The sequence below is a fragment of the Gopherus flavomarginatus genome, chromosome 24, assembly GCF_025201925.1.
Source record: "Gopherus flavomarginatus isolate rGopFla2 chromosome 24, rGopFla2.mat.asm, whole genome shotgun sequence".
Classification (NCBI taxonomy): domain Eukaryota; kingdom Metazoa; phylum Chordata; order Testudines; family Testudinidae; genus Gopherus; species Gopherus flavomarginatus.
The window spans coordinates 14775705-14787996 of NC_066640.1; the positions used below are offsets into that span (position 1 = coordinate 14775705).

The 12292-nt window shown below is 47.9% G+C and overlaps 1 protein-coding gene across 6 annotated transcripts in view; it reads left to right on the forward strand.

Annotated features, from left to right (window-relative positions):
* Positions 1-6477, forward strand: part of COMP (cartilage oligomeric matrix protein) — a 52989-nt gene extending 46512 nt beyond the window's left edge. For all 6 annotated transcript variants that reach the window (XM_050934456.1, XM_050934457.1, XM_050934461.1 and 3 more), the window contains 7 exons: positions 971-1164; positions 2897-3075; positions 3575-3623; positions 4111-4307; positions 4560-4732; positions 4977-5116; positions 5858-6477. In XM_050934456.1, the coding sequence (XP_050790413.1) occupies positions 971-1164; positions 2897-3075; positions 3575-3623; positions 4111-4307; positions 4560-4732; positions 4977-5116; positions 5858-5916 (991 nt within the window). In that variant the 3' untranslated portion in view covers positions 5917-6477. The remainder of the gene's footprint in view (positions 1-970; positions 1165-2896; positions 3076-3574; positions 3624-4110; positions 4308-4559; positions 4733-4976; positions 5117-5857) is intronic.
* The last annotated feature ends 5815 nt before the right edge of the window (positions 6478-12292 follow it).

The window sequence follows — 12292 nt, forward strand, 5'->3', positions numbered from 1 at the left end:
CGGCCTATTACAGAGGTGGGCAAACTACAGCCTGTGGGCCATGTCCGGCCCACGGGACGCTCCTGCCTGGCCCTTGAGCTTCCGGCCGGGGAGACTGGCCCCCGGCCCCTCCCCTGCTGTCCCTCCTTTCCTGAAGCCATGCCACCATGCGGGCAGCGCTCTGGGTGCTGGGGCTCGCACTCCTGCAGGGCAGCACAGCAGTATGTCTGGCTCCAGCTGGGCAGCACGGCTGCCAGACATGCTGCTCTGAGCAGTATGGTAAGGGGGTCGGGGGGTTGGATAAGGGGCGGGGGACCCGAGGGGCAGTCAGGGAACAGGGAGCGGGTGGGGTATGGATGGGGCGGAGGTTCAGATAAATGTGGGAGTCCTGGGGGGCCTATCGGGGGCAGGGGTGTGGATAGGGGTCAGAGCAGTCAGAGAGCAGGCAGGGTTGGATACGCTTGGGAGTCCCAGGGGCCTGTCAGGGGGTGGGGGGTGGATGGGGTCAGGGCAGTCAGGGGACAAGGAGCAGGGGGGGGTTACATGGGTCAGGAGTTCTATGGGGGTTTTTCAGGGGGTAGAAAGTGGGAGGGGGTGGATAGGGGTCAGACTGTTTGGGGAGGCACAGCCTTCCCTACCCAGCCCTCTATACAGTTTTGCAAGCCCGAGGTGGCCCTTGGGCCAAAAAGTTTGCCCACTCCTGGTCTATTAAGGCATGTCCAACTTGAGTGAATTTAACTCATCCTGGCTTAAGTCACAGGTTAGATTTTTATGGCTGGCGAAACTACCAGCTGCCACTTTCCTGCTGTCAGGCAGGATCCCAGCTCACCTGACAGGTGGGTGCCTTTGTAAAACACACACACACACACTTGTTGCAGGCTTCTTGCTGTTGCATGTGGGGCAGAGTTCATGTGCCCCTGTTGCGCCCTTTAGCATCCACTGGTCTTGCCAGATGTTCTGATCTCGGCTTGTCTGATGTTCTCTCTGCCAGAGACGGGGACGGCCACCAGGACTCACATGACAACTGCCCCTCAGTGCCCAACAGCTCCCAGCTGGACACGGACCACGACGGGATTGGAGATGAATGTGACGACGACGATGACAATGACGGGATTCCGGATCTAAGACCTCCCGGCCCTGACAACTGCCGGCTAGTCCCCAACCCCGGCCAAGACGATTCAGACCGTAAGGGGAACAAGTGTCGCACGAGCCCTGCAGGACCTGCCCCTTCTTGCTTTCAGTCACGTGCTAGCTAGTTTAAAGAACATTTAGGAGACGTGACTTCCTTTTCTTGGGTGTAGTGACTGACCTAGGTGACCCAGTGACTTCCTTTTCTTGGTGTAGTGACTGACCTAGGTGACCCAGTGGCTTCCTTTTCTTGGGTGTAGTGACTGACCTAGGTGACCCAGTGACTTCCTTTTCTTGGGTGTAGTGACTGACCTAGGTGACCCAGTGACTTCCTTTTCTTGGGTGTAGTGACTGGATTAAAAGGTGTGAAATTCCTCCTCCCCCACCCCCAGCATTATTAGCATCTGTGACTGGGAGGGGGAACCAGCCCCAGGTGGGGGTTCCTACAGAACGGTCCCAAGAGAAGTCCAGCTGTGCATGGACACTTGGCCCCAGCAGGGCACCTATCTGGGACGTGGTTGTATTAATGTAGATGGAATACATGGGCTAAAGGCATTACCAGAACCTAGTCACTAAACTAGGCTAAACAGATCTGAGGTTTGCTGGAGAGACCTCCAGCTGCTTGGCACCATGGCACCAACACCATTAAAAGTCCTGTTACCCTTTAATAAAAAGGCACAGAAAGGGAAGTGGGGCTGGTTAAAGCATTTGAAATGCTAAGTATTAATTAAGGCTTTTATGCTAAAGTTCCTTGTTCCCTTTCCCTAGTGAGAGTTTTTCGAAGCACCACCCTCCTCGTCTGACAGTTTCTTAGATCGTACTAAAATATGGTAATAATTGTCCTTTTAGGGAAAAGAGAGGAAATTAGTTGAGTTGGGCAGGAGCTGCTGTCAAAGTCTGATCCTGTTTCCTAAGACAAAACAAGATGAACACACCCAAAGGAGAGAAAAGAGCAACAAAGAGGAAAAAAAACAGCTTCTGGCTCTGGGGTTGACTTTCACTTGCAGCCTCACTGCTGGAAAAACACAGCCCCAGCCCATGGTCTGATCAGCTGCTCCGAGACCTGGCAAACTTGTACCAGCATCAGACTGTTTAGGGCCCGGCTTTTAGTTGCCCTCCGGGAAGTGTTGGCCAGCTAAGCTAGACACTTATCAGACAGAAGGAGAAGAAATAAGATATGGAAGGAAACAGTGTCACATCCCAGTTGGTGTTCAGGAGTCAGCCAGAGCAAGGGGTGGTGGTGTCACCTGGGTCCCTCTCTGGTCTAGTCAGGTCAGGACATGGCTCAGGATTAGGATGAGGGGGGCCAAGGTCCCCAGAGACAGTGAGGGTGGCAGCCATGAGTGAAGCTTTTTCCTTCCCCTTCTTTCAGTCAGTGTGGCAGTAGCCTCCCCCTGTTTGCCTGTATTTCCTCCCCCAGGGAGTGATGGCTGGAACAGCCTGTCCTTGCATTATTTTGTCCAGTAAGGCCCAATTTCTGACACATCCATCCTCTGCCCCCCTCGTATCTCACACTTGTTTACCAGGAATGATTTTAAGACCGTGCTTGAGTTGTATCAGGTGGTCTTTTGGTAGGGACTAATTCAGTCTGTCTCACTTTTGCACCTTCTCTCCTCAACACTGGTGGTTCTGGGTTATTGCGACATTTTATGCCCTTTGACTGGGTAAATCTGTAGGCCTAGTTATCACAGGATAGATACAACCACCCTGAAACCTATGGCTGAGAGCCGAGTGGGTGCGAGGAGATGGTGCTATCGTAGAACGGGTAACTTGGTGCGCTTCATTACAGGTGATGGTGTGGGGGATCGCTGTGAAGACGACTTTGACAGTGACCAGGTGATTGACAGAATCGACGTGTGCCCAGAGAATGCAGAGGTGACCCTGACAGATTTCAGGGCCTTCCAGACAGTCGTGTTGGACCCTGAAGGCGACGCACAGATTGACCCTAACTGGATTGTCCTTAACCAGGTAGGAGACGGCTTCAGATCTAGTGGGAGAGGGTGCTAGGAATTAGTGAGTGATGCAGCTAGACGGCTTAGCAGAATCCACAAACCCCAAAGCCCTTCTGTTGGCTGGTTGAATGGAAGCGGGAGGGGAATGACCCGCAAAGCCTGAGCCTGGGCCCCGCCCTTTGCCCAGTTGTGTTCTCATTAGGGAGAGCCAGAAGAGGAGGAGAGATGGCTCAGGTTACAGAGACATGGCTGGAGGCCCCTGTGGGGTGGCACCAGCCTGCTGGAGTAGCCGAATCTCTCCCTGACCTGCCAACCCTTTGGGAGGGGGATTACAGCACGTCTTAAATCAGCACCAGATTTTCACAGATGACTGGAATTAACTCTTGTTGAGAGGGATTTTGCTATCTCCTCCTTGGAGAGGGAAGCACGTTTTCACCTCTTTGCTCCAAGTCCATGTGACAATGATAAAAGTTTTCAGCTCCAGATGGTAATGAGTTAACATTTGCATTTCACAGGGCATGGAAATTGTCCAGACCATGAACAGCGATCCTGGCCTGGCTGTGGGTAAGAATCAGCTCTCTGGCCTAGCAGGGCCTTATTCATAGGTGTAATTCCTCTTCCCAGCACAATTTTCAAAGAACATTTTGGAGATCGTTTTAGTGGCTCAGCCAAATTCTCTCCTTTGGAGAAAAGAAATTCTTGTCTTGAACGTTCTGGCTCTGTAATAAGCAATCGGTGCAATGAAGTTAAGGGATTTTTCTTAGCAACACCTAGAAGAGGGGAAGTTTCTGGAAAACATGGAAGCTGGACAAACTAGACACTTGAGCAGGCAGCTTGGTTCAACCAGACAAGGGTCTGGGTTTGATCTGCTATTACGGCTTAATGCTGGGGGAGAAGAGGGAGAGACCGTGTTTGTATGGGTCTCTGGATTAGCCCATGAAGGGAAGGCCTGGATCCCAACAGGATGGTTGAGGCTCTAGTGGGGACTGGGCTGTTTTTGTTTCTTGGCTCAGGAGCAGTGATTATTTCTCCCCCCTTCCTACCGGTTGAGGTTACACTGCATTCAACGGGGTGGATTTCGAGGGCACCTTCCACGTGAACACCGCCACAGACGACGACTATGCGGGCTTTATCTTCGGCTACCAGGACAGCTCCAGTTTTTATGTGGTGATGTGGAAGCAGATGGAGCAGACATACTGGCAGGCAAACCCCTTCCGAGCAGTAGCAGAGCCCGGAATTCAGCTGAAGGTAGGACCACAAGAGAAACCCCATGGGGACTTCAGATCACCCTGCTCCTGTCCTCCCATGCGGGTGGGAGGGGGGCATCAGTTGGTTTAAGATCAAGCACCTTACGTGGGGGAAGGGCAGGACTCTCTAGCTTTGCTGTCACTCTGGCCAGAACTGCTCTTTATGAACAGAAGGTATGTACATGTAGTGAATGTAGCACTAGCTTCCTCTAGTGCTCCTACTACATGAGCACGGCCCTTTCTCCTCCCTCAGGCAGTGAAATCTAATACAGGGCCAGGAGAATATCTCCGTAATTCCCTTTGGCACACTGGAGACACGACAGACCAGGTCAAACTGCTATGGAAAGACCCCAGGAATTCTGGCTGGAAGGACAAGACCTCATATCGTTGGTTCCTACAGCACCGGCCTCAAGTTGGATACATCAGGTAAGGAGCAGGGCTTGCTCTGTGCCCTGTGCAAGGAAGGGGAGTCAACCTAAAAACTGTACTAAGACAATTTAAGAAAGGGGGAAGCAACTGCTAAACTCAACTCCTGTTTATAAAGTCAAACACCGTGCCCCTCTCCTTACTCAGCATGTCCAGGAGATGATGGGGGAATACTCCCTCCTTTGGGAAAGGAAAATCACTTTTAATAGGGCGAGGCCTCTTAAGATACATCATCCCCTTCCAGAGCTCGCTTCTATGAAGGCCCTGAAATGGTAGCAGACAGCGGAGTCGTCCTTGATACAACCATGCGAGGGGGTCGGCTGGGGGTCTTCTGCTTCTCCCAGGAGAACATTATCTGGTCCAACCTGCGTTACCGCTGCAATGGTGAGTGGTTCCCTGTGCTGACACTTTGGGGACTAGCCTTTTGCTCCCATAAGCAGGAACATTGCTGCCAGCTATCCCAGCCAGCAGTGCTACCTGCTCTGAGAGACGAAGCAACACAACTTGCATTTTATCCTAGAAGTACAGCAGCCTGCGGGGTGGGAAGGTGGAATCTGACTGTCTAACATTTCCCCATGCAATGTATGGCCCCGCTCCTTGTTCCCCTCAAGGGACTGCTGCACGTCAGTGACGGATAGAGATTCATGTCTCTCAATTTGTGTAACCGAGCGGGTGCAGCATTTATGGGATCCCACATGAATGAAAATGGGTTGTTGATTACTAAAATGCACCCAGCTCTGGAGCGAAATCTGGCAGCAATTCTTCTCCAGCAGCACTGGTGAAGACAGGAAGCCAAGAGTTGACTTCTCATTAAACTGCAGGGGCCTTAGGGAGATGGAATGCAGTCACTGCACCTGAGACTGGCAATCCCCTACACTTAGTCAAGATCTGAATTTGGGGTTTCAGACAAAAGACAATTACTACTGAATGGTGATCCCTTGGAATCATGCTTGGCTTTTCTTGAGGTTCCCAGCTCCTCTCACCTGTCTCCCCACTCAGATCTTGTTGGATTCCTCTTTGCACACGACAGGGTTGCGGGTTTTTATTTCGTGTTACTGGTTTACTCTGCTTCTCATTTGCAATCTTGATGCTAATCTACACCAACTTCAATTTCATCCCCTTCAGATACCATTCCTGAAGATTATGAGACATTCCGAACTCAGCTGGATCAGCCCATGGCTTAAATGTTTGTCTATCAAAATTTGCTTTAAAAAAGTACTCAGCTATCCACTACTGCAGCTCTGCTATACTGAATAAAGAACTATGTAATGTACCACTGCACTCCGTACAGCAGCAGGTGTCCCTGCGTATCTGGCATCCTTTCCACAACAGCAAATCTCTTTAATTGCTACGAAAGTCTATTGGAACTGCAGAGATTTTAGGTGCTGGAAGGAGATTCATAAATGAAGTGTGAATAGAAGCCAAAAACGATGACTGTGCTGTTAACACTAGTCTTCCACATGGCCTGGAAACAGATGTGCTGAGACGCTACCTGCTGTGGCCGGAACTATTTGAATAACTGTGCCCTACGTAGTGGCTCTGAAGCCTTAAAAAGATTTTTACTTTGCCTCCTGTTAGACCAAGTCCCATTACTGGTGCAGGCCAGGAAATGTCAGTTTGAAAAGCACCTGTACATTAGAGATGCGCAGGATGTTTGAATTACTCGTGGAACACAAAAGGCACTTTAAAAGGGCACCTTAGTTCTGGAATAATTTGGATAATAAACACCCCCCTAACAGACTTAAGTACTTTTTTGTGATCACTGACCTATTTAAATCTCCTTTACGGACTGGCTGGAGCAGGTGGGAGAAGCAGTCAGATGTGCTTTGTTACGTAGCATCTAAGAACTCCCCAAGAATGTGCTGGGCACTCCAGAGTAAGGCATACCCTACCCCAAATCTCAATTCACAGGACAGATTTTTCTTCTGGGTTTAGGTAGGAGGGAAGCTAAATTGAAAGAAGTGAAGAGCAGGGATCCTACAGGTGAGAAGAGGGTGAGGAGGGCCCAGGGGGAGTGAAACTGAGGTGAAGAGACTGCAGGAAGTTCTCACTGTCTCCAGAGGTCCCTGCTTTGGCTGCTCCTACAGGCTGGAGTCTCTGGCTGGTTCCCCACTGCAGGCTGACCACATGGTGGTGGTACCCCTGCCCTGTCCTGGGTTTGTAAAAATAACTCAAGCTGTTCCTCTCTCTTCTCCATCCCGTTTGGTATGATACGTTTACAGCAGCTCCCAGATGATAAAGGGGTTTAGGGGTGGCTTCTGCTCTCCACAGGTGAAAGTCATGCTGAATTGTACTGGAGTTCAGCTGAGGTGAGCCTAAAGAGGAACTACTCCAGGCTCCAAGCACTATAAGACGGTCAAAATATTAGCACAGGCCCCTCCCACCTAGAGCTTTATCATTGAAGAGACTTCTTCCCCTGTGCCCTTCTTAACATATTAGATTTTACTTACCACGTTCTTCCACTCCACCACCTGGGGGACTTGTAGCTATTTCCAGAGGTAGGTAAGCCTGAGCCATAAGAGTACTTGGTTTTCTTGTCACTAGTCTAACTACTGAACACTGCAGGATACCTTTCCCTCTCAGGATAATTCATCAGGCTGAATTTGCCAAGAGCATTCATCCTGGAATGCCTCTTTGAATGGCTTTTCCCTTTCTGAAGGAGGGGATTAGAGTGGAGACCGAATTCTGCAGGAATAACTATGGATGTAGCGTTCAGTCCCCTATTTATCACACTACCTATGGCAGTGGCCCCAGCCCTGCAGAAAGGGTGGTTCTTGAATCAATCAATGCTTCAATACTCCAGTTTGCAGAACCGCATTCTGTGAATGCTGCAGATCGCACGCCCAGCATTTCTGGATAGGACACATCATACTCTGTTTCTGACCATGCTATTCTGGGCATTCTTAATATAGCCATGCCTTGAAAAGGTACCTGGGGATCATGTCTGGTTTCTGCTGCTGTTGAGTGTTACCATGTAGCCAAGCACAAGAATTTCAGATCTGCAAGAACCACAGAGGCGACCTCTTCCTCAAGTTTATCAGAGTGTTCTTCAGCCATGACTCCAAAAGCTTCAAAACTCACCTAGTAGAGCCCAGGTCTGACACGTTTTTGCATTTTAATGATATTAGACCCAAAAATGGGACATCCATTTTGCAGAGCCCTGCTTACTTTCACAGAACCCAGCAAGTGTTGGATAGCGAGTTAGTTCACAGGCTAGTGCTTGCCGCAATGATACTGCAGTCGTCAATCACACAGCACTATCCTCTTCCTCCTCTCCATGTACAAAGAGCCTAAAGTGACGCTGCCAAGTCGAGTTTTGCTGTTCTAGCCAAATGAACAACAGGACAGGGATTTCTCTGGTAACTTTTCTTGACAGTGTCTCCCTCCCTTTAAGGTTACCATGAAAACACAGAGCCAACCAAGATGTTGTTCTACAAGAGGACAAAACGCAAATGAGTGATGTTCCAAAACAAAGAATGAAAAGTTTTAAATTATTTTTAAAAATCCCTATGCAAAATGTACTGGGGCAGGAACAGAGGCATCAGAAGGACAGGAATTAAAAACTCAACAAGAAATTATCCCTTGAGAGCTCCGTGAAGGGAAAGCCCCTCAGTTCATCTGCAGGGCCCAGTGCAGGTTTGTTCAAAAACCATTCTGTGTGTCAAGATTTTGTCCCATCTGATTTCAAACAGTTAAGCGATGTGGATTCCACAACTTCCTTTGGAAAGCGAAATACATCTTCAGTATAAATCACACTTCATTTACATGCACAAAGGGCATGTATTTATTGTAGGTGGTCCTTCAGTCACACTGGGTGTAGATTCTCCCACAAGGTAATATACATCTCATGCAAAACAGTGCCACCAGAACTGCATCTCATCACTATAAGAACAGGAGTGCTGCTGCCCCTTCATTCAGAATTCCGGTTCGAGCTAAACCTCCATCAATTTACCTCCCACAAACAGGAATAAATCAAAATGTAACAGAAGGTGAATTCCTTCCAGGGAGGGTTCAGTAATAGCTGTATCTCAAGAGCTAAATAGTTAGTCACCATATCCCAACTATGGATTACCTCTGTAAACTTGTCCCGTTCACCACTGGTCATACCTGTCTCACATCTCTAACAACTAATTTATATAGCAGGTTTCACTGCATTTATCATCTGCACCCAGGTCTCAGTATATGGGTGTATGCTTGAAGGGTCAACCAAGCAAACTGCTTGAACTTTTACATGATTTTTTTAAAAAGTCCATTATAGCTTAAAAATTACTTTAAAACAGCCCCATCTTACTTTATAATGCTCTAAAATTATATCGTTTGTTAACGTTTATAAATGCTAAGTTCCATGACTCCCCTAAACATAAGGGATTAGACACATATTAGATGAAGTAGGACCTGGAAGTGAAGTGACCTGGCCAAGGTCACACAGAAACTCTTCAATACCAGGAAAGAAAACCAAGTTATCCAACTCCCACTCATGTTCTATCCACAACCCCTCCCCACTCCAACTCATTTCCTTTGACACTCCTGCATTTAGCGCTGCAGAGTTAACACAGCTGTAGGAGAACGAGCTTGGGTGTAATTTTGTGCTATACTTCAGCAATAAGATGGTCTGCTAATTTGTGTCAGTAACTATTTTAGATCCCAGGTGGAGTTTGTGGCACTGCCAGTTGGGAAAACCACCTGACTGTCTCAAGTTTATCTACAGATCATTGTAATACAATGCATGGAGCTCACAAAGTAACTGTTTTTTAGCACCTTTTCAGACATCTTACAGCCTTTGCCCGGTTATCTATTTCACAGGGTGCTGAGCTGTGAAGGATATGTACGGATCCATTCTCCCACTGCTGAAATGCATCCACCCCAATATAACACAGCAGCAGCAAGAAGTTAGATCAGGAAGTGCAGAAGAATACCACTACTTTCCACAAAACTGCCAGGGGGAATTCAGCAAAGTCAGCTAGAACTTACCTGATTCAGAACTTGGTCAGGATACCAGCATTAGGCACCCAACATTTACAAACAGCACCACAGGATAGTCAATGATCACAAGTGATCAGAACCTTGGGTTATGTCCCATTGAAATGATGGCAGGATTGACCCCTCTACTGTTACCACTGGTGCTGTGAGGACTGGGGACTTTTCTAAGGGCTTGTCTACATCACAAAGTTGCAGCGCTGGTGAGGGGGTTACAGCGCTGCAACTTAGGAGGTGTACACATCTGCAGGGCATCACCAGCGCTGCAACTCCCTGTTTGCAGCGCTGGCCGTACTCCCGTTTTGTCTCGGGTGTAGAGGATCCAGCGCTGGTGATCCAGCGCTGGTAATCAAGTGTAGACACTTACCAGCGCTTTTCTTGACCTCCGTGGAATAAGCAGGTATCCCAGCATACCTGAGGAAGCCTCTGGTAATCAAGCTGGTCTCCTTCCCCGGTTTGCTCTCGCGTTCCCCGAACCCCGAGCAAGCAGGTCTCCTTCCCTGCGGTTTGCAGGGTGGTTCGGGGAACGTGAGAGCAAACCGCGGCGAAGCTGGTCTCCTTCCCCGGTTTGCTCTCGCGTTCCCCGAACCCCCGAGCAAGCAGGTCTCCTTCCCTGCGGTTTGCAGGGTGGTTCGGGGAACGCGAGAGCAAACCGCGGCGAAGCTGGTCTCCTTCCCCGGTTTGCTCTCGCGTTCCCCGAACCCCGAGCAAGCAGGTCTCCTTCCCTGCGGTTTGCAGGGTGGTTCGGGGAACGTGAGAGCAAACCGCGGCGAAGCTGGTCTCCTTCCCCGGTTTGCTCTCGCGTTCCCCGAACCCCCGTGCAAGCAGGTCTCCTTCCCTGCGGTTTGCAGGGGGGCTCGGGGAACGCGAGAGCAAACCGCAGCGAAGCTGGTCTCCTTCCCCGGTTTGCTCTCGCGTTCCCCGAACCCCCCTGCAAACCGCAGGGAAGGAGACCTGCTTGCTCGGGGGTTCGGGGGACGCGAGAGCAAACCGCGGGCAAGCTGGTCTCCTTCCCTGGTTTGTTCTCGCGTTCCCCGAACCCCCCTTGAAGCCGCCCAACAGCGCTGCAGTGTGGCCACATCTAACACCACTTGCAGCGCTGGTTGCTGTAAGTGTGGCCACTCTGCAGCGCTGGCCCTATACAGCTGTACTAATACAGCTGTAACAACCAGCGCTGCAAAATTGTAGATGTAGACATACCCTAAGTAACTTAAGCATTGAGGGTTAACACAATGCTTTATCTTTCTAGACCTGCTATCTAAAAGCACAAGGCACATCCTGAAGCTGGGATTTCATTACCTAGGTCATTATCAGGTTGCATACCCGCAAAAGCATTATCAAGCATAATGTTAGCCAGCCACAATGATTTGCCTCCATGGTTTCTGTTACTAAAATGGTTTTTTCTTAACCACTTGAACATTAAAAAGCTTCAGTAAGAAAACTATTAAGGAAGAAAAGCTGAGCAGCCAGAGACGAAAAAACATTTGAACTTTATTACATTTCATTTACAAATAATGCAAAGATACAAAGACAAAAGCCTTCACACAAAAAAGGATTGAAAATGATATACATTTAGTTGAGCTGCTTTTTCACATCATTTCTCAGATTGCAAACACTTAAAGCCAACTTCAGTTTTCCACTTTACCTACAGAAAAGCACAATAAATTAAACTTCTATGTCACAGGGACAATTTCTCCAGAGTTCCTGGGTCACCAAAGCTGTAGCTGAATATAGGATTTGCATATATCAGTGAAATAATCCACAAGTTATTTTGATAGAAAAGTTTAGCTTGTAAAGAACAGTATATTATACTGTCTCTGAAAATACATAAATCCAACACGTTTTCCCCCAAACTCGGTAAACTACATGAAGTTGTTTTTAGCTGCCAGTCTATGAGAGAAGCTGCCAGAAGCAGCTGGATTTAACTTTACTGAAATCAAACCTTCCCCTTCACAAGTACTTACCTGTTGCATTTGATTTGCAGTTCTTTTAAAGGAATCCAATCAAAGATGGGGATCCCACTCAGATAAAAACAAAAATGACAACTTCCAATTCCCTCCCAAAGAAAACAAAACCCTAATATCTACCGACCTTTGACTTAGAACTGATTGAAATACAGTATTTTTAATTGCTATGCTTTATAATGCTGACCAAACAGTATCTGGATGTGTATAATATATATATATATATATAATATATATATATATATATATTTTATACACATATATACCATGTATCATCTAGGCTTGTAAAGGCTCGTGCCATAAATATTTAGGATCCAGTAAGTAAAGAAAGATTTGTTTAAATGAGTCCTATTTCCCTCAATACTTTGTCCCATAAATACTATATATACACAATACTTATATTTATCTTCTATTCTGCAAGTAAAGAAAGATTTTTCTACCTGCTTATCCTCCTTATGTCTGTTTAATTTTCTTCCAGATTCTAACAATTAGGCCAATGATTAGGCTTGATGACTGACTACCTTCTCCTCTCCAACTGAGACTCTCGTGGCATTATGTAAAGCATAAAGACAACAACTAGTTTTCTTTTTCTTCACTACCAAATACCTAGAACAGATTT